Raw genomic sequence first — 23,558 nt, forward strand, 5'->3', positions numbered from 1 at the left:
GAGAGAGCGCGAGAGGAGAGAGGAGAGAGGAGAGAGGAGAGAGGAGAGAGCGCGAGAGGAGAGAGGAGAGAGCGCGAGAGCGCGAGAGCGCGAGAGCGAGAGAGGAGAGAGGAGAGAGGAGAGAGGAGAGAGGAGAGAGAGAGAGAGGAGAGAGGAGAGAGGAGAGAGGAGAGAGGAGAGAGGAGAGAGGAGAGAGGAGAGAGGAGAGAGGAGAGAGGAGAGAGGAGAGAGGAGAGAGGAGAGAGAGAAGAGAGAGAGAGAGGAGAGAGATAGGGGAGAGAGGGGAGGGAGGGGAGGGAGTGGAGAGAGAGAGAGAGAGAGAGAGAGAGAGAGAGAGAGAGAGAGAGAGAGAGAGAGAGAGAGGAGAGAGGAGAGAGGAGAGAGGAGAGAGGAGAGAGGAGAGAGGAGAGAGGAGAGAGGAGAGAGGAGAGAGGAGAGAGGAGAGAGGAGAGAGGAGAGAGGAGAGAGGAGAGAGGAGAGAGGAGAGAGGAGAGAGGAGAGAGGGAGAGAGGAGAGAGGAGAGAGGGAGAGAGGGGAGAGGGGAGAGGGGAGAGGGGAGAGGGGAGAGGGGAGAGAGGAGAGAGGAGAGAGGAGAGAGGAGAGAGGAGAGAGAGAGAGAGAGAGAGAGAGAGAGAGAGAGAGAGAGAGAGAGAGAGAGAGAGAGAGAGAGAGAGAGAGAGAGAGAGAGAGAATGTCTGAAGCACCGACCTCTTAGACTCAGAGTCGATGCTCTAACATTACACCAACGAGTCTGGTGATTTCCTGTTCAAGGTGTTTATCATAGAATTGAACCCATCAAATATCAATATCAAACTTTCTGGTGGTTCCTGGTCAGCATGTATAACTGCTCCATCAGTCACATGAATAATTGTGAACAGCGAGCCATAAGTAGGAGATCAGATCAGATTTCATTTAATGAACTAGAGTTTCGTTGGCAAGGAGTACAGTCCTGGATGGGTCGCCACTCTGATGCAGGTTAACCTGAATGGTTGTTACCCGAGTAAGCTGGTACTCATTTTGCCGACCTCGGAAGGATGACAGGCTGAGTCAACCCCGCCTGGTGTTAATTCAACGGTAGAATGGGGCTCAAACTGAGGACCCAAAGATCCCAAGCCAGCCATCCTAACTACTAAACCAACACCAAGCTTCGAATATTGTTGCGAATTCGCGCCCGCCGGCGTGCGGACGGCCACGTAACTCGGATCGCGGCACATCGCCCACCGGACGGACAATTCAGTCATGACCCTCTCGGAACAGCGCCGGGAGCGAGTCACGGATGGGGGTGTAACCCCACCACGACCGTGCCAATTGCCCACCGCGCAGGATAGGGTTGCTCGCCAAATTCGATCTACCTAAGTACCTGCGTGGATGGTCGACCGGGCGATTGTACCACGCCACAGGCCGACTCCGGACACGAACCGCTTAAGCGGTCCGTTCCGTGCTACAGTGATAACCGAGCGGTGTTATCGTCGGACTCGACCGTTCCGATTAATTACCGGGCGTATTAAGCCCACTACGAACCCTTTACGTGAAGCAGGATGGAGGGTCAATAAAGAAAAGATGAAGCGAAACGGGAAAACAGTTCACACAAAGCACATTTATTTCCCGGCACACAGAAAGCACATATATACAGCCAAACAGTCAAAATGCACATATAGCAACCAAAACAAAAGCAACAACAACGCAGAGTTACTACCGACTACGCGCACACACGGCAACACATACAGTTCTACTTTACAGACGGCGCCAACACACATTTACACAAAAGCAAAGTAAAGAAGCCACCCTCATAGACAAGGGGGCAGACAGGCCTGTAGGCCAATTGTGCGCGTGACCTGGAGGAGCGGCCAGGTCTGCGAGACCGGGGGGGGGGGGGTCCTACCCGCGTCCTCGTGATGCGCTGGCGGGCGAGCCGCAGATCTGGCCGTGTGGCTGTGCCCCGACTCCGTGTTCCTTGGCGGGTTTCGTTGGCACCATGTTTTGGGTGGGGTGGGAATGGGGCCCCCTTTTGCACTATATCAGCACGGGAAAGGGGGAATTGTTGATGCCCTGGGGGAGGGAGATGGCTGGCTGGCTTGGGTCCCGCGATGAGCGATCCCACACCACGACCTCGTCGCCGACCTTCTCGCCTCGGACCCGAGCTCCTTTGCCTCTTCCCGCAACTCTTCTCAACCGACTCCAGAACCCAACTCGATGACACTCACCTCAGCCGACTGCAGAACCCAACTCTCTGCCACACCGATGACTTCGCCACCCGACTCGACTCACTCCATTCGCCTTGCGCTCGCCTTCTTATAGGCTGGCAGGAGCAGCTAATATGTAAATATTCGGATCAGGATGACCTCGGGGGCGGAGCCACGCTCGCCCATTGGTCGGAGGAAACGTGGGCGTGAACCTCCCGTGATCCTATAATTTGCATATATCGATTTCACACAGACACGCCTGGAGGCGGGGCCAAGTCGCCCCGCGCTAGCTAATTGGACGGAGGAAAAGTGGGCGTGTAGCGTTTTTGATCCGAATTTTCCCTCGGAAAGGCCGCTATTTGCGCTCGCGGCTCGGTGCGTTCGGCACCAATCGCCGAACGGGCCTGAGACAGCCCGACGCTCAGTGTTCACAGGTGGTGCGGGAATGGCCGTAGAAGGAGAGAGGTGAAGGTGGTGGAGGGTTTTCGGTGGTGGTTTGATGGTTATGGTGCCGTTTGGGAATGGTGGTCATGCGATGATGTGGGAGCAAGTTGTGAAGGTCAAGGTCGTGGATTTTGGCGTTGTTGTTGTTGTCCGAGGGTTGGAGCGTGGTTGCAGTTGGTGACGATGGCTGGCGTGGTGGTTGTTGTGTGATGACGGTTGACACGTGGTTGGTTCAAAATAAAGATAGAACAGAAAAAATGGCTAACTCAAAGTGTCGCAGCCCGAATGGATCACATAAATTCCCTCTATACAACGGGTTCGGGCTAACTACACATGTACTTAGAGATATCTCACCTACGGGCCCTTCATGGTGTAATGCGAATTTCCACAGCCGTAACAATAAGTACAGGCAAGGATTATTTGGGTGTGGTACTTTTGTAAAGGTCGACTACAGAATGTTCGACCCTCACAAGTGAATACAGACGAGACAACTGGAGTAAACGCATTTTCTGAAGGAAGATGCAGTTCTCCATGATGCAAAACCTCTCTTTGGAATTACACCGATCACCGGCATTTCATCAAATCTGATACTGGTGACTACCAAACCCAGAGCTACACAGTAGCTTCGAGGCCAAAGCATTTGCATCAAGCTATCTTATCAGTTACCAACAACATTGCTATTAGTTTTGTAGTTTCAACAACCATATAATTTACCACCTGATGGATCTAGCTTAAGCCTGCAAGGTACAGCTTTCTATCATGAAGTTGTGCTGAAGTGTACCGCGCAACTGCACCCTATGTTCACCAATTATGCTTTCAGCACCATTGCCTCGGCTGGCACAGCCATATCTTTAAGACCATTTATAGTCTTGTAAGAACATTGCTCGAGGCCGATGAGGGGAATGAGTGTGGAAACGACTTACGCCTACACTCCTTGCAACAACGTTGTGGGATGTAAATGGCAACACTGCCCGCCGTGCACAAAGGCTGGGGGCAGAGCAACCGCTCACATACGACCGTGCCGTTCTGTAGGTGGCAGACATACCGTTTGATCATTGTACGTTCCTATTCAAGGCTACACTTATGGCAAACAAGCAGGCCACCGTCACATAAATTTGCCCCTTTGAGTCATGTGATCATATGCCCTTTTGGGTGGACAGTTTATAAATGAGACGCCACTATTGCTACGATGCCATTGGGAATAGAGGCGAGTGCTTGGTGTACGCACCTCGCAGGTACAGCTTTTGCAGCCACGCTCCCAGCTGTCTCCGTCGTGGCGCAGTTCACCTTCCACGTCGCACATTCTCTCACAGCGACACTTTTCCGTGGCTGAAAGTCGGCGTTCGGCTCCACGAAGCTGCCAAGGAATATAAAATCCAGCAAAGAATCAAAGCTATTACCAGGCACTGGGTTCGTGTTGTACGTCACACTTGAACATACATTCCCATCATGAAATAGATACCGATGGCATTACAACAAATATTCAGCAATAGAATGAAATAATGAAAACCTGCACCGCTCTCTTTATTGTTCGACGTCGGTTGAGAATTGGTGAGTGGAAATTTCTGCCGTGTGCAGAAACTCAATGTCTCTCCAAAGAAATCATTACAGGCATGTTGGTTATAACGTGACGGAGTTCAACACCTCCGGAGATTCAGTCATGCTCGCTCGGTTTGCCCTGCTCCAGTCGCAGAGCAAACTCGCTCGACTCATTCGAAAAACATTTCACACAGCACACTTCATGGAGGAAAAATGGCGTTGAGGCCTCCGTCTCGGTCACCTGTTTGTCAAGCCGGACGCAATTCAAAAACCTTAAAGAGATCAAGACTTTCAAAGCAGGATGTTCTCCAATTCTCAAAATAGAAAGCCTCGAAAATCTGATGAAGTGTTCACTTATTGACTGACAGATGTCCAGGACATACTCTTGGTATTGCTGCACCTGCTCTGTATTAGTTTATAACGTATCTCACAGATCGTATGTTCACCGTAAATATTTCTGGTTATTTATATGACCCCATTAATCTACCTGTCGGTGTTCCTCGGGGGATCTGTGCTTGGCCCACTTTAGTTTTCTCTATATGTGCATCTGCTTCGTTCAATTTTATCACACCAGCAAGTTGCCTGTGCCCGCACGGGATTCGAAACACGGTAGGGATGAAGGAGGCAAAAATGCAAATGGTGTCTTCCGTTATTGAGCTGGCAATCTGGGAGCAACAATTCGCATTTATTGCCACATCTGATGCAATTTAAATGCTCTAATGGCGGCGAGGTGCTCCATTTGAAACCGTTTGTTCGGTATGCGAAGCTTTTTGATGACTGGGGTCCATAATAAAAATTTGTATGGGTGTCAAAGCTGCTGACCAATTGCAAACTAGTAGTAGGATTTCAATGTCAATTTTCATTGTTATGCGGATGATACCGAGCTCTACCTGTCCATGAAGCCTGGCATTGGCTTCGCTGTAAGGGTGGTGGCTTGGGATTCTAGGGTCCTGAATTAATACCAGGGGGTTGACTCAGCCTGTCATTGTCATCCTTCCGAGGTCGGCAAAATGAGCACCAGTGTACTGGTAATAGGGGCACTGCATCAGCGGCATAGCCGCACCCCTAACCGATGATGCAACCAGCAGCCTAAAAGGCAGCACACGATGGGAACCTGTCCATGAAACACGATGTCTTCTGCAATACTGGATTTGTGTCTTGCTGAAACTAAAAAAAAATAGATGGCGATGAACTTTCTCAAAGTTAATGTTGCCAAGATTAACGAGCTTATCCTTGGCTATTCATCAGTCCTTGCAAAGCTTTAGCCTCACATGAAACTAGTGAAACTTGGCGATTATCACCTGATCACAACTGTTTAGGTCTGCAACTGTGGGGTGGTTACAACAAAGCTAACCCTTTCCCATAATCGGCACATCGCCGAAATCTGCAAATCTGCTTTCTTTCATTTGCACACTGTCATCCAAATCCACTCAGGCTTGAGCCATAAGATCTACTGAAGCTTTTGGTTCACGTTCTCAAAACATCACGTCTGGACTTTTGCAATTCCCTGCTTATCTCAGACCTTTGCAACTCGTGCAGAATACAGCAGCCAAGCTCGTGGTTCAGGCTCAGATAATTCGATCACTTCACTCGAATTCTCAAGACTCTTCACTCGCTTCCAGTACAGTAATGAATAGATTTTGAAATCCTGTTAGTGACCTTCAAAGGTATACATAAACCGGTTCCTGTCGATACATCTGACCTTATTGCACCTGACAACCACACAATAAAAGCCACGGTCCACGAGCGGCAATTTGCTGGTCGTTCCCCCGGATCAAGATGAAGACTTTTGGCGGTCTCGCGTTCTTCATTTGTGTACCGAGACCGCGGAACTCTTTACCTTTTACAATCCACATTTCCTCATCAAGTCAAAGATATCAAATCGCTTTCTTAAAGCCTCGTCTTTTTATGGTTTCTTTCTCGTAATTTCTTCTCTTGTTGATATCATTTAGAATTTGTGCAATTATTTGTAAAGCGCCGTGAGGTTTTATTATAAAAATGGAAAGCGCTACATCAGAAAGGAGTTGAATTGAATTGAAAAAAAAAATTAAACAATTATCATTTCTTCTTTCAAAAGGAATGTAAATGAATGGAACATCAGGGATGAGAGTCAAGATGCACTTAGAAAACATTTTTGCCACAAATAATTTTTTTTCTTATATTCCCGAGCAATAATAATTCGTCAGTCTTTCGGCATCCGTTGAGTACATCGAGATTTATAACAACGAGAATTTTAATAACATTAGTCAAAAAGAAAATATTTTTTTTTTGGCAGGTGAACAAAAGCCAACATTTGCAGTTACAGGTTCCACGGTTGATTAATATGGGAGAGAAAAAACACAGGAACAGTAAGTAACATGTAGGATTCCTTGTCGTGCATTCCAAAGCAGCAGAAAGTGAACCCTTACATTTACCCTTTAATAGGACCGTATGGACGAGATGGGGTACCTGGAATTGCCCCGGTGCTCTTCTAATCCTGTTGGCATTTTAAAGAAATCAATTTTTTTTGTTTTTGTGGGGTTCTCAACTTTTTCCTACACCCACTACGGAATGGCTACAAAGGCTGAGGCACTAAAGAGCAATTTCCAAAACTTTTTTTTGCCTAAAACACTCCCCGACACACACTGACGAACCTCTGAAATCCATCCATTGGGGCTATACTCTGTGCAGAGCATCGGTGCTGTCTGAGCAGTCTCCTGGGCTATTGGGCACGACCCTGAACAGGTCGCCACTCCGATGCAGGATACTCAAAAGACTCAATCATCCGAGCAAGCTGGTATTCATTTTGCCAACCTCAGAAGGATGACGGGCCGAGTCAACCCCACCTGGTATTAATTCAACAGCTAAGTGGGATTTGAACTCAGGACGCGAGGATCCTAAGCACACCACCCAAACCATTAAGACAACACCAGGCAGAACCTCTGAAAGTTTGACGAAGATCCGTTTGGCCATATCTGAGAAAATGGCGACACACATACGACTCTCTCATAAGTACAGACTGGCAAAAATGTGTTAACATTGATGATGGATAAATATTAGAGGATTAGCGTTAGGGATATGGTGGAGACTTTAAACTTCTGTTTATTTCTTTACATTGATATTTACAGAGAAAATGGTGAGAATCGTATCAAAAGCAACAATTGGCATCATTGGAGGAAAACGACTCGTGGTTAAAAAGGCGTCGTCGTTAATTTATCGGGACTTACAAAGCAGGATAGTTTGCCAGGAAAGGTAGCGGATATTGTCATGAGTGATTGCAGATTTGATTGAGATGAATTACGAATTCAGCCCACTGGCTGCATAAATACCGGGTTGTAGCTGTGCCTGTGCTGCCCCGACACACAAGGGCAGGAATTCAGGGAGGGAGAGATAACTCATCCATTCTTTGTGAAAAAAAAACATCGTGAGAGTCTTTATCGCCCACCAGCTAATGCCGGCCAACGCACTATGTGATGGAACACCCTGTCTGTGAAACACCGATGCTATACTTTGTAGTTACATTGAGAATCAAACTCGGATTTAACAGCTCACAGGCAAATGAACTCCCACTGCTCCATCCTGTGGGATGGTGGTGGGAGTTAAGACGACACTGTTTTAATATGAAACAAGTCAAGGTCACTGAAGATACTAAAAAAAACAACGCAGAATGCTTTCAATTCCAAAAAAGGATTTCTTTGACGAAAGTGAATCAAGGCACCAAAAGAGCAGAACATTTCAACCCTCCAGCAATTTGGCATTGATGATTCAACCAATTACCACATATAGGTCTTAATACCTGTGTGCTTGAGGTAATAAGGCCCACCTCGAACAGATGCCTGGTGTTGGCTTAATGGTTTGGGTGGCAGGCTTCAGATCCGAGGGTCCTGAGTTCAAATCCCACTCGGCTGTTGAATCAATACCAGGTGGGGTTAACTCGGCCCGTCATCCTACCGAGGTCGGCAAAATGAGTGCCAGCATGCTGGTACACTGTGTCGGAATGGCGACCCGTCCAGGATTGTGCCCAATAGCCAAGGAGACCGTTTAGGCAGCACCAACGCTCTGCACAGAGTATGGTCCCAATCTCCTCCTCGTCCTCTAACAGATGCAGTCTGGACATACAGACCGCAACCAACCCTCCGTCCCTCTGCTCCCCCTTCCCCATCCCAGGGACTGATTACCTGCAGAGGCATCTCAGAGAGAGTAATTTCTGCTTTTCGGACAATTGCAAGCTCTCGTCTTTCGTTTCAAAACTATTTTATAACGGAGCACATTGTCAATCAATCTTTGTCAAAAAAAAACGAATAAAAACAATAAAGAAGCCAGGGAGGAAAAACAACAAACCACACTTTCTGTTGTTTTCCACTTCCGGAATCCTTTCCCCTTCTCTCGCCATTGCTGTTTGTCTCCCGGTGGAGAGATAGATAGAGCGCGTTCTTTCTGCCCATAACTCTTTGGGAACAGCGCTTTGGTTGCGGGAAGAGTGCTTAACAATGGGTGAAAGACAAGGGCTCGGCGAAGAGTAACGCAATGCAATCTACACTTTGCTGCTACTCGGACGGTCTCGCACATCCCTTTTCCTTCGGGGAGGTATTCACACAACCAAACACATCTCCATTTCCAGCTCGCTCGATGGTCTTGTGCATTCAAATATGACTGGGTTGCATTCACTGGTTCTTCAACAGTCCTCCAGTTCGTGTGCCTTTGATTTGCCACAGCACAGGCAGATTTAGCACCCAGTCACGAGTGATCTTTCTCCGATGCCCTAAGAGCCACTACTGTTGCATATGAAAGCATTTTTGCCACCTAATTGTTTTCTTGCTGTGCAAGTGCAATACATTTTAGTTCATCTAGATTCTGGAAGGTAAGAACCAATTAATTTCAAGTCAATAATACTTCCTGTGTACGACTGCTAACCAGAGGTGGAGCGACAATCCTGGAAAAGCTACATGCATGGACTGCAGGATAGCTTGGAGGTACGTGGATTGGCTCGCCTTTCCGCCGTCCAGCCTGGGTATCGAATCTTGGCCCAGGTATAAACTGTCACCCTGTGTTCCACACTCGGGGCGATGCATCGATGTGTGCGTCGTGCATGGCAAAGGCATTAAGACGGGTGCTCCATCTGCCAAGATTAGCAAATGTCGATGTTAAAGATCCCACGGAATATTTCGCGAAGAGGAAACGAACTATCGCAGGCACCCTGAACAATTAGTAGTTCCCACCCAAGTCACCTTCCGCCGAGCATCAAGCATGGTCAACCGGTTCCTGAAATGTTCGGGCCAAAAACATTCTCTGGGTAACCTCACAAGAATATGGGAATAAGTGAGGTCCTTAAATAAATAGTAGGAGTAGTAGTAGTAGTAGTAGTAGGGGGGTAAGCCTGACCCCGACACCAGAACCACTATCCATATATGAACATAGGTCATAAATTCCAGTGCCCGTGAGAAGGCAAACGGTGGACTGCTTCCAGCTCTTCCACCTTAATGGATTCATAAATCCGAGCATATTTCATGACATATTTGTAAGAATTACTTTCGCCAAATGATTTACAAGCTGCCAGGAGGAGATAACAGGATCGTTAAGCAATTAGAAGGAAAAGCTCGTGCGTTGACAAAACTTTCCCATCGTACGAGTTGCTTCGCTAATATTTGTGACTTTAATTTCACTGCTTAACCAGGTATTGCGGAGTGAAGATTAAACACTGCAGAGTTTTCCTTTGATCTCGTTCCCACCAATGGCTCGGCCTGAAGCAGTGTCTGGGCTCCATGAGAGAGCTTGCTTCGAATCGGAGATTTTAATTGCAGAAATTTTACTTGGTAGTTTTCCCGAGAGCTTCGTTTTCACACATCGACATGATAAATTCAGCACCGAGTAACATCGACACTTTCAAGTGGAAAAAGGCAGAAAAAGATAACTGCACGAGCAATTGTTTTGTAAGGTTGTTGCATTACATGAACAAGGATTACTTGATTGCGCTTGGTATTCCGATGTGATGGAATGACTGGAATCGAGCAAACCTAAAATCAAAGTGGAAAAGTTCATTTTCAGTTGGGCTTTTCAAGGAGTTTCCTGAAATGAGCCGAACAGGACTGGTAGAGTAGCTTGGAGGCATGTGCACTTACCTTTCAGCTGTCGGGCCTGGGTTCGAATCTTGACTCAACTATAAACTGTTACCCTGTTGTTTCGCAGGCAGGGTGATGTGGCGATGCGTACGCCCATCCATCCGATGGATGTTAAGTTGGAGGATCCATCTGACAACATTGGTCATTGGTGAACGTTAAATGATCCCATCGTTTCGTTTGTGAAGAGTGTGCGAGTTACTACCGGCAGCCTAAACAAATTACAACTTCCTGTCCTGACTGACTGCAGGGAAGGAAAGGGCAAACTACCCACCATACACAACCATCCAGCACGTCCAAGCTACCCAGCATAACCAAACTACCCAGCATACACAACCAACCAGCATGCCCAAGCTACCCAGCATAACCAAACTACCCACCACACACAACCACCCAGCATGTCCAAGCTACCCAGCATAACCAAACTACCCACCATACGCAACCATCCAGCACGTCCAAGCTACCCAGCATAACCAAACTACCCAGCATACACAACCAACCAGCATGCCCAAGCTACCCAGCATAACCAAACTACCCACCACACACAACCACCCAGCATGTCCAAGCTACCCAGCATAACCAAACTACCCACCATACACAACCATCCAGCATGTCCAAGCTACCCAGCATAACCAAACTACCCAGCATACAAAATCATCCAGAATAACCAAGCTACCCAGCATAACCAAGATACCCAGCAGAACCAAACTACCCACCAAACACAACCATCCAGCATGTCCAAGCTACCCAGCATAACCAAACGACGCAGCATACACAACCATTCAGCATGTCCAAGCTACCCAGCATAACCAAACTACCCAGCATACACAAATCACCCAGAATAACCAAGCTACCCAGCATCACCAAACTACCCAGCATACATAAATCATCCAGAATAACCAAGCTACCCAGCATAACCAAGCTACCCAGCAGAACCAAACTACCCACCATACACAACCATCCAGCATGTCCAAGCTACCCAGCATAACCAAACTACGCAGCATACACAACCATCCAGCATGTCCAAGCTACCCAGCATAACCAAACTACGCAGCATACACAACCATCCAGCATGTCCAAGCTACCCAGCATAACCAAACGACGCAGCATACACAACCATTCAGCATGTCCAAGCTACCCAGCATAACCAAACTACCCAGCATACACAAATCACCCAGAATAACCAAGCTACCCAGCATCACCAAACTACCCAGCATACATAAATCATCCAGAATAACCAAGCTACGCAGCATAACCAAGCTACCCAGCAGAACCAAACTACCCACCATACACAACCATCCAGCATGTCCAAGCTACCCAGCATAACCAAACTACGCAGCATACACAACCATCCAGCATGTCCAAGCTACCCAGCATAACCAAACTACGCAGCATACACAACCATCCAGCATGTCCAAGCTACCCAGCATAACCAAACTACCCACCATACATGACCATCCAGCATGTCCAAGCTACCCAGCATAACCAAACTACCCACCATACACAACCATCCAGCATATCCAAGCTACCCAGCATAATCAAACTACCCAGCATGCACAAATCATCCAGGATAACCAAACTACCCAGATATCCAAGACACCCAGCATAACCAAGCTACCCAGCATACACAAATCATCCAGAATAACCAAGCTACCCAGCATAACCAAGCTACCCAGCAGAACCAAACTACCCACCATACACAACCATCCAGCATGTCCAAGCTACCCAGCATCACCAAACTACCCACCATACATGACCATCCAGCATGTCCAAGCTACCCAGCATAACCAAACTACCCAACATACACAACCATACAGCATGACCAAGCTACCAAGCATAACCAAACTACCCAGCATACAAAACCATCCAGCATGTCCAAGCTACGCAGCATAACCAAACTACCCACCATACACAACCACCCAGCATGTCCAAGCCACCCAGCATAACCAAACTACCCACCATACACAACCATCCAGCATGTCCAAGCTACCAATCATAACCAAGCTACCCAGCACACACAACCACCCAGCATGTCCAAGCTACCCAGCATAAGCAAACTACCCACCATACACAACCATCCAGCATGTCCAAGCTACCCAGCATCACCAAACTACCCAACATACACAAATCATCCAGAATATCCAAGCTACCCAGCATAACCAAACTACCCAATACACAACCATCCAGCATGACCAAGCTACCAAGCATAACCAAACTACCCAGCACACACAACCACCCAGCATGTCCAAGCTACCCAGCATAAGCAAACTACCCACCATACACAACCATCCAGCATATCCAAGCTACCCAGCATAACCAAACTTCCCAGCATACACAAATCATCCAGAATAACCAAGCTACCCAGCATAACCAAGCTACCCACCATACACAACCATCCAGCATGTCCAAGCTACCCAGCATAACCAAACTACCCACCATACATGACCATCCAGCATGTCCAAGCTACCCAGCATAACCAAACTACCCAGCATACACAACCATCCAGCATATCCAAGCTACCCAGCATAATCAAACTACCCAGCATACACAAATCATCCAGAATAACCAAGCTACCCAGCATAACCAAGCTACTCAGCACAACCAAACTACCCAGCATACACAAATCATCCAGGATAACCAAACTACCCAGATAAGCAAGAAACCCAGCATAACGAAGCTACCCAGCATACACAAATCATCCAGAATAACCAAGCTACCCAGCATAACCAAACTACCCAGTATACACAAATCATCCAGAATAACCAAGCTACCCAGCATAACCAAGCTACCCAGCAGAACCAAACTACCCAGCAAAACCAAACCACCAAGCACAATTAAACTACCCAGCGTACACAAACTACCCAGCACGCACAAACCTTCCAGAATAGCCAAACCATCCTGCATAACCAAACTACCCAGCATAACCAAACCACCAAGCACAATTAAACTACCCAGCATGCACAAACCACCCAGATTGAACATACATCCGCCAGACTGAGCAGTTTACGTTTTGTACCCCACTGATGGGCCGGACCTTAACCAAAATCAAATCGACTTGTTCATGTCACCCCCCAACTCAACCACCAAGTTTTGGTGTAATCCGTCCACAACTTTTTGAAATATCATGCGATATATTGTTTTTGGCCTGAACTCTCAATGGTGAAGAATCACTTTTTAAAAAATGTAAAATTCTTATGTCCGGATCCAGATCTTCACTAAAATCTAATAAATTCATCCTCGCCACACACCCAACCTGTCCACCAAGGTTCGTCCGCATCCATCCATAACTTTTTGAAATATCCTGGTAACAGACAGACAAACAGACGAGGGTGAAAACAACCTCCACCTGCTTTTGGTAGCGGAGGTAACAACAGCAACAACAACAACAACAACAACAACGTTTTATTTAGCTCCAGGCAATCTCTCTTCCTCTGCAATGCACGAGCCACATGGGCAGTGCAGAAATTCCCACTAGTATTGGAATATTGTAAAAAATACCTTCGAGTCGCTCCGCCACTCCAAAAAGTGTGCATTTCAAGCTTTGCCCGGGAAATGGAGTTGCGCTGAGCAGGACACGATGACCCAGACAATGCAGAGACCTTCTGCTTGGCTGATCGAGTTTACAGACAAATCTTGTGGAAGATTCAGTTTACGTCAGGCAATGAACCCCCCTGGAAGTTTTGTGCTCATGTGTTATTCAATGTTATCCCCATAATCTCTAATAGCATTAAAGCTCCTGTTATTCAACGAAGTACAGGAAATAAATCGGGTCGAACGAAATAACTTTTCAGGGGCCCTCCCATAACACTGTCACGAAATTCATGATGATGTATTTCAGCAATCCCTAAAACTTACTACCTCCTCTAGCGAAGGTGGACGGAGCTTATGTATTCACCCCCTGCTTGTTTGTCTGTGAGCAGGATATCTCAAAAAGTTATGGACAGATTCAGACAAAATTTGGTGGACAGGTTTGCTGTGTGACAAGGACGAATTGGTTCGATTTTGTTGAAGATCCAAATCCGGATACTCGAACCTTTTTAAGTGGATTCTTCACCATCCAGAGTTAGTGCCAAAAACGACATAGAGCACAACGTCTCAAAAAGTTATGTACGGATTCGGACAAAACTTGGTGATCGAGTTGGTTTGGTGACAAGAACAAGCCAGTTCGATTTTGGTTCAGGTCTGCATGCAGATCCGACCTATCGGTGGGATACAAAACGTGAGCCGTTCAGCCTGGTGGACGAATGCGCTCTGCCGAGTGCCATTCCAGTTGTTATACGAGGTTGCGGGAGCCTACTGCAGGAAATCACCCAGAACACAGTCTACCATGCACTTAAATACCCAGGCAAAGTGCTCCACAAGGCCCTCCACATGCTCCCAAATCAATCGGAGTCAGGTTTTCTTGTCTTTTCTCTATCCTCCTCTTTGTTTCCTTCCTCGTTCTTCCTTTTCTCAATTCTGTTTCTGGTTCCCTTTCCTTCTCCCTTTTTTTTGCACCAATTAATTACTAATTGTGTATTTGTAATGATTATTTGTTGCTATCACAAGATTACACTGATTTCGCAAATTCATGAAATCGTTTTGCTTCATTTGCTCTAATTCTGAGTTTCATTTGGATTTGACGGCGGTTCGATAAAATTATTGTTGTTCTGCCGCCTTTGAATTTTCCTTCCTTTCCTTCATCTCAAAATTCAACTTCTTTGTTGCCTTCTCCTTCCTTCTGATATCGGCAACGCCTGGATGTCGGTTGCACCATCTCTGGAAGCACAGATTATTTCGCCGATGCAGGCCCTCTCCTCTATTCTTTGTTAGCTGGATGATTGAAATTGGCTAATGCACAAGCACACAATAGCCTACGCTTTTCTAACGGCAATGAGGGATCATTTATATCCACCGGATCAAGCCAAGTTTGAGACCTTGAGATCAAGTGAAATTGTGCGTGTCTATGGGATTGGATGTTGGCTGAATGGTTAGGGGTGGTGGGCTTGGGATCCTAGGATCCTGAGTTCAAATCCCGCTCGGCTGTTGAATTAATACCAGGTGGGGTTAACTCGACCTGTCATCCTTCCGAGGTTGGCAAAATGAGTGCCAGCTTGCTGGTATCCTGTGTCGGAGTGGCGACCCGTCCAGGATTGTACCCAAGAGCGAAGGAGACTGCTTTGGCAGCACCAACGCTCTGCACAGAGTAAGGTCCTAATGGATGGATGTATGGATTGGAGTGACAAATATGAGATGATTCCACGAAGACATCATGAGAATGCGTCTGCCTTTCCTTGAATAATGATGTCATGATCATGCGTTATGTGGCTCATGATCGGGTGATGCGCGGCTCATACCTTGTCTGCCATCCTTGCAAGCAGCCCTTGTAAATCCATGATATTCTGCACCATTCGGTGAAAATCGCTGCAGCTGGGGCAGGCTGGGCATATCCAAGCGCCATGATTAGGAAGAAGCTAAATTTTACAAGCACGCGGCGAAAAGGGCAAAACGACCACAGTGTGTGAATACAGGATGTTGTCACATCCTCGTTTTCTGAATAATAAACAAATCATAATTGCAATTATTGTTTGTAAAAAAAAAAAAACTATTGTATTTCATTGCAGAGGTAACAGAATCACAACTGTGATGTCATTTTGTCACCGTGACACCAATATGACAATTCCCTCGGTATTAAATACCCGTGCATTTCAGTGATAGTTTGAGCATGTAAATTTATCAGGACAGAGGAGAAAAAACTCCTGATGCAAAGAAGAAAAAAATATATATCTGACTTACAGAGATTCAAATCAGGGCATTGAAATAAGTATCCCTGTGGAGATGGGATGATCCAGAGATCTTGCAGGACACCCTGGGAACGAGAGAGACAAAAAGAGGGGCAGTTTATGGGATAACTCAGTTATTTCCCTTTAAACTCCGAGCCCTCTGGTTCTATATGAAATCCCTCGATGTCGATAGGAATTGACGAAATCTCCGGTCTGGTGCGGTGGCAGCAGGGGTGGGAGGGGGTGCTGCATCTCGGAGCACGGCTTCCTTCGGATGTGGAAATAAAAGCCAACTATCCTCTCTGCGACCAATTTAACACAAAATATCCCACAGTCAGCACAAGTAAAGTAATAAATATTAATATTCCTGTTGAATCCCAATATTCGCTCAAGAGCTTCATGTTGGCATTACGCCAGCTACGTCAGGTCATTCTCCACCCCCCCCCACCCTCCAGGTCAGGTCAGGTCAGGTATGGGAGCATGCGCCAGAGCAGTGCGTATCACCATGCAGGTGATGTTTTCTGTCTTCATTTTGACATCCCTTACTTTTCCCCATCTTTTAGCAGGTTGCCGTATTTCCTTGCCCGTTCTACCCTCCAGCTGCTCATTCGATCCCCCAATGGTGGTGCATTTCATACTACCCTCTGTCAGCTTGGCTCTTCCCTGAGCCAAGAGTTTGTATTAAAAATATATAAATTGCAACATTGCAAAAATTGAAAAATATTTTACTTACATCCCTGGAATATAATGGGACAGAGAGGGACATATTTATCTCCAGCACAGAGAGTGATAAATATGCAGCAACAGGATAAAGCTCACACTTCATAGTGCCCATTAGTGTAAGGATAGGTGCTTGTAGTTTTCATAATGAGACTGCAGGGGTTCAATCCAGTTATCATTGTCGCCACAGGGAGGTGAAAATGATTAAGGAGGCATCACTAATAATAGAATGCATGTTCCCTGTCTGACCCGGAGCCAAAGTGACAAAGCACTGCTGTACGCTATCCCACCCCAAGCGAGAACTTCTCCTGCAGGGACGTGAACTGAGAGTTGTCCGGATGAACATTTCAAAAAAGAAAACCACATGATTTATGCTTTCCATTTCATTCAGGTTCGAGAGATTATCAATAAGGCTGCTCGGAGTGTTTCTGCGCTGTCACTCGGTGTCTTATATCACAAGCAGGTTTCTTTCAGCAGGAGACGAAAAACATTATTTCTGGATGTAAATCACGTCGAAGTCTCCGTCACCACATCACAACACCAACAACGGGCCTTGGAATGAATAGTCCTCTGGGTAACAGAGCACGGGACGGAGTGCACGGAGTTATGAACGTGATGTCAGATAAGATTGTGAAATTAAAAAAAAAAAAAAAACAGGGCAAAAACAAGAATCAATGTCCGCCTCAGCAGTTTCGCTTGAAGTTCGCGACCACAGAAAACAATAAAAAAAAAGACTCAATAGAACAACAAAATTAAAATCTGCAATATTAACAAAACACACAAACAAACAAACAAACAAGCAGTCATAGACTGGTACTTACGAAATCGTCAACTTGACCTCTAACCTTGTCTAATAAAAGCTGTCTCTCGAGAAGGTAGCGACGTAAACTAGAAGTTTCTATGATGATTCTGTACCAAACCATCAAAAATCGAATGTTTTGGATGTTTGACCTCACTGTGACCTTGACCTTTGACAGATTTTGACCAAAATCTAATCAGCACTTGCCATCACCCTGCTGAATCACGTGGTGTAAGTTGACATTGATAGCTTCTTCTGTTCTCGAGTTATCGTGCCTACAAACAAACAAGCAGTCATAGACTGGTACTTACGAAATCGTCAACTTGACCTCTGACCTTGTCTAATAAAAGCTGTCTCTGGAGAAGGTAGCGATGCAAACTAGAAGTTTCTACGATGATTCTGTACCAAACCATCAAAAATCGAATGTTTTGGATGTTTGACCTCACCGTGACCTTGACCTTTGACCGATTTTGACCAAAATCTAATCAGTGCAGCCACCACCCTCCTGAATCACGTGGTGTAATTTGACATTGGTAGCTTCTTCCGTTCTCGAGTTATTTTTTGGATGTTTGACCTCACTGTGACCTTGACCTTTGACCGATTTTGACCAAAATATAATCAGCACTAGCCATCACCCTCCTGAATCACGTGGTGTAATTTAACATTGGTAGCTTCTTCCGTTCTCGAGTTATCTGTACCAAATCAAAAATCGGATATTTGATCTCACTGTGACCTTGACCTTTGACCGATTTCGACCAAAATCTAATCAGCACTTGCTATCACCCTCCTGAATCACGTGGTGTAATTTGACATTGGCAGCTTCTTCCGTTCTCGAGTTATCGTGCCTACAAACAAACAAACAAACAAACAAACAAGCAGTCATAGACTGGGACTTACGAAATCGTCAACTTGACCACTGACCTTGTCAAGTAAAAGCTGTCTCTTGAGAAGGTAGCGACGCAAACCAGAAGTTTCCAAGATGATTCTGTACGAAACCATCAAAAATTGAATGTTTTGGATGTTTGACCTCACTGTGACCTTGACCTTTGACCGATTTTGACCAAAATCTAATGAATGCTCGCTACCACCCTCCTGAATCACGTGGTGTAATTTGACATTGGTAGCTTCTTCCTTTCTCGAGTTATCTGTACCAAACCATCAAAAATCGAGTATTTGACCTTGCTGTGACTGTGACCTTTGACCGATTTTGACCAAAATCTAATCAGCACTAGCCATCACCCTCCTGAATCACGTGGTGTAATTTGACATTGGTAGCTTCTTCCGTTCTCGAGTTATCGTGCCTACAAACAAACAGACAAAGAAACAAAAAAACTAACAAACAAACAAACAGAAACGGAAGGCATCAATATACTTACAAAATCTTTAGATTTCGTAAGTAACAAACAAGCAGTCATAGACTGGTACTTACGAAATCGTCAACGTGACCTCTGACCTTGTCTAATAAAAGCATGAATCAGTCAGAAGCCCAAGGGGAGCTTGAATTCTGAATTCATTGTGCTCGACGATTTTACACTGTGGTTTGCAGATAATGAGTCCCAGACGAAAACTAGATTTCTTATAAAAATTCCATTTTTTGGTTTTTATTTTTAAAAAAGTGATTCAGTACCAGCAGGATATGCCAGATTATAGGTGTATTACTTTTCAGAAGAATCTGATAAAAGACTTATTATTTGTTATATATATCAGTTATTCATCGCTGTTCCAGAATTTCGACAACCGAGTTTTAAGCGTCCTAAGCGATCGCAAAAACCAAAGACAAAATTAAAATCGAAGTTAAAATGAACTCGTAACGTCGAGTGAAGCAAAAATACTCCATTTCTCCACATGAATTTACGGAATTATGTTTGACCTCACTGTGACCTTGACCTTTGACCGATTTTGACCAAAATCTAATCAGTGCCAGCCATCACCCTCCTGAATCACGTGGTGTTATTTGACATTGGTAGCTTCTTCCGTTCTCGAGTTATGGTGCCTACAAACAAACAAACAAACAAACAAGCAGTCATAGACTGGTACTTACGAAATCGTCAACTTGACCTCTGACCTTGTCTAATAAAAGCTGTCTCTCGAGAAGGTAGCGACGCAAACCAGAAGTTTCTACGATGATTCTGTACCAAACCATCAAAAATCGAATGTTTTAGATGTTTGACCTCACTGTGACCTTGACCTTTGACCGATTTTGACCAAAATCTAATCAGCGCTAGCCACCACCCTCCTGAATCACGTGGTGTAATTTGACATTGGTAGCTTCTTCCGCTCTAGAGTTATCATTTTTTGGATGTTTGACCTCACTGTGATCTTGACCTTTGACCGATTTTGACCAAAATCTAATCAGCACCAGCCATCGGCCTCCTGAATCAGGTGGTGTAATTTGACATTGGTAGCTTCTTCCGTTCTCGAGTTATCTGCACCAAACCATCAAAAATCGAATATTTGACCTCACAGTGACCTTTGACCGATTTTGACCAAAATCTAATCAGCACGAGCCATCACCCTCCCGAATCACGTGGTGTAATTTGACATTGGTAGCTTCTTCTGTTCTCGAGTTATCGTGCCTACAAACAAACAAACAAACAGAAACAGAAGGCATCAATATATTTACGAAATCTTTAAATTTCGTAAGTAACAATTAAGCAGTCATAGACTGGTACTTAGGAAATCGTCAACTTGACCTCTGACCTTGTCTAATAAAATGTCTCTCGAGAAGGTTGCGACGCAAACCAGAAGTTTCTACGATGATTCTGTACCAAACCATCAAAAATCGAATATTTGACCTCACTGTGACCTTGACCTTTGACCGATTTTGACCAAAATCTAATCAGCACAAGCCATCACCCTCCTGAATCACATGGTGTAATTTGACATTGGTAGCATCTTCCGTTCTCGAGTTATCGTGCCTACAAACAAACACACAAACACACAAACAGAGGACGGAAGTCATCAATGGAAGATTTCGTAAGTAAAAATTGAAAATGATTAACAAACAACATTACCAGAATCAACAAAACATAATCAACACATTACCGCAATCAACACAACCGAATGGGTGATTTAACCGGAGCTAGTGCGTTAAACACAAGGAAGATAACAAAATAACTTAACTTGATGGCTCGACAACGAGAGTATCGCTCTGTTTACATCAATCTAAAGTTCAAAAATAAGCACAGAAACAAAGGACCCCCTGCCCCCCCCCCAAAAAAACTGGAACATGTATAAAATTAAACAATAAAAAGAAAAAGCATCTTCAGAACACAAATTTAATGAGAACGAGTGCACGTACCTCCGCCCGGCGGAACAGTTGACGTTTTGTATCCCACTGATAGGCCGGATCTGGATTCGGACCTGAACCAAAATTTAATCAGCTTGTTATTGTCACTTAACAAACTCAGCCACCAAGTTTTATCCGAATCCGTGCTTAACTTTTTGAGATATCGTGCAAGATGTCGTTCTTGGCCAATCCCTCAATGATGAAGAATGAAGAAATTCCAGTAGCTGGATCCCTATCTTCACCAAAATTGAATCAGTTCATCCTTGTCACCCACCAAACCTGTCCATCAAGGTCAAAGACTCACCTGTCAAAGGTGAGTCTGCATCTCTCTGGCTAGCTTGTTATTCCGTGAAAGAAGCAGAATCGAGTGAGAGATTAACGAGCATTACCCAATCACGAAAAAGCACGCAATACCATCCATGCACGAAATACCCTCAAAAAAGGAACTGACACTCTCGGCCTTTTTTGAGTGGTATGAGGAACAGGTCTGTGTAGTATGAAAGCGAAATCTTGAACGGTTTTTGAAACATCACGTGCACAAGCCAAGTTACCGAGATGGTTGACGTGGCAACAGAATTCGGCCAATCACAGCCATGATCGAATCAGGTTGAGATAATGTGAGATGGAATAGATATCTGTAATGTGAAAGCGAAATGTTCAATGAGATTTTTTTTTTTTTATATCGCGAACACAAAAGTACATGGACGGATGATCGGTCGATCGGTCGGTTGGTCGGATGATCCGACAGCCGGTTGAACAGTCGGTCAGATGGACCTCATTTTAATGCTCCCCGTCTCCAACCTTGGCAGAGAGGTGGAGAATAATCATGATATGTAATGTCGTTCGCATAAAATAGATTCACTTTCCTTGGCAGTGATATTCATGTCTCTGCTGGCTGTGAGTCAGAGGTCAACAGACATCTGGGTCGGGCCTGGGGAATCATGGGGTGTGGCGCTGCCGGTACCTGTGTGGGAGGATCAAAGTCAAAGTCTTCAGGTGATTGGTGCTTCCAGTCTTGCTCTACGGATGTGAGACTTGGGCTCTGTCAAGGGATCTGAGACAAAGACTTCATTCCTTTGGTACCAGGTCTCTTCGGAGAATCCTTGGCTATCGCTGGTCGGACTTTGTGTCTAATGAGCGGTTCCTGAGAGAGACTCAAATGAGATTTGTTACCTGCATAGTCGTTGAGCGTCATCTGCGGCTGTACGGACATGTGGCTCGTTTTCCTGACGCTGATCCTGCTCACCAGATTTTCTCAGCGAGGGAGTCTCGTGAGTGGAGGAGGCCAATGGGCCGACCACGTGCCTCGTGGTTGCAGCAGGTTGATCGGCATCTCAAGGAGATGGGGATGGGCCAGGCATCTACCTGGGGGATGGCCAGACTGCGGCCCCTGGAGTACGGGCGGAAAGTGGACGCAGCGATGCGCTGCTCCGGCGCATGTTCACATTCCTTCCTGACCTGGGTCTTCCAACTTAACATGCATCTGGTGGACAGTGCAAACATCGATTCCTCATCCAACATGCCAAACACCAATGCGTCATATCAGTTTATCGCCTGGCTAAGTTTCGAATCCAGGCAAGATAGCTCAAGGAAAATACAAATACTTGTATGATATTCCTGCCAGCGCAGTTCAGCTGATTCTGCAGACAACATGGTTATACATCACGAGAAAGCAGTGAAAACTCTCAGCTGCCTCATCACATGGCTGTTTCACTCAATTCAGGAAGCTTTCAAAGAGTCTGCACATCTTTGGGCCACCTGCATATTACGGATGCAAAATGGCAGGATTTCAGGCCAATTTTGACCCCCCCCATCCTTCTTCCACAAATGTTTCGTACATCCTGCATCCCTCCTCTCTACTTGTAAACTTATTTTCCATTTCTCTTCCCTCATTGCCGAACTCCTCCACCCATTTTCCTCTTCGTTATCCACCGACAGGCGACATTCATTTCCTTTTCCCAATATAACCCTCACCGACCCACTTTCAGACTATGTGTATTTCTTACGTCGATGAATCTTTAATTAACGACAAATTTACATCTGTTGAGGACCACAAATGCTTCATTCAACTGGTTCATCACCTTTTAATTTTCTCGTTACCTTTTCAATTTTCCACTTCAATCAGCGAGTTGAAAACAATCATTCACCTTGCAATTAATGACATTCATGATTCCTCTTTGTATAAATTCTAAAAGGGTTACTTATACTGTACTCAAGTTTTCGATGAAAGTTGCAATTTATACATATCATTACAATCCGAAAACTGGAACGGCACTCGGTACAGCCACCTCCGCCAGGTTGAACAGTTTACGTTTTGTATCCCACTGACAGATCGGATGTGGATCAGGACCTGAAGCAAAATCAAATTGGCTTGTTCTTGACACCTACCAAACTCATCCACCAACTTTTGTCATAGTCCATCCACAACTTTTTGAAATATTGTGCCATATATCGTTTTTGGTAGATACTGTATCTCTTAATGTTGAGGATTCACAAAAAAAATTCTCATCTCTGGGTCTTCACCAAAATCTAATCGATTCGTCCTTTTCGCACACCCAACCTGTCCACCAAATCCATCCCCAGTTTTTTGAGATATCCTGCTCACAGACATCCAAACAGAGAGACAGAGGTGAAAACACAACCTCAATCTACCTTAGATGGTGGAGGTAATGAGTATAAACAAGTTTATTGCAGAATACATTAAAAAAATGGCAGGTTAATGCCAAT

General features: G+C 45.4%; 1 protein-coding gene across 7 annotated transcripts in view; it reads right to left on the reverse strand.

The window, feature by feature from the left end:
- LOC147025796 (protein kinase C-binding protein NELL2-like) overlaps window positions 1–23,558 on the reverse strand; it is a 370,788-nt gene that overhangs the window by 214,334 nt on the left and 132,896 nt on the right. For all 7 annotated transcript variants that reach the window (XR_015058010.1, XM_085880617.1, XM_085880618.1 and 4 more), the window contains 4 exons: window positions 16,037–16,109; window positions 15,598–15,680; window positions 3,856–3,984; window positions 3,551–3,653 (listed from right to left, as the gene is read on the reverse strand). Coding sequence is in view for 6 of the 7 variants with exons in the window: in XM_085880617.1 (XP_085736743.1) it covers window positions 3,551–3,653; window positions 3,856–3,984; window positions 15,598–15,680; window positions 16,037–16,109 (388 nt within the window). In the remaining variant the exon portion in view is untranslated. The remainder of the gene's footprint in view (window positions 1–3,550; window positions 3,654–3,855; window positions 3,985–15,597; window positions 15,681–16,036; window positions 16,110–23,558) is intronic.

This window comes from Eptatretus burgeri, chromosome 5 (assembly GCF_056783735.1).
Source record: "Eptatretus burgeri isolate ZD-2024b chromosome 5, Ebu_testis_v1, whole genome shotgun sequence".
Classification (NCBI taxonomy): Eukaryota; Metazoa; Chordata; class Myxini; order Myxiniformes; family Myxinidae; genus Eptatretus; species Eptatretus burgeri.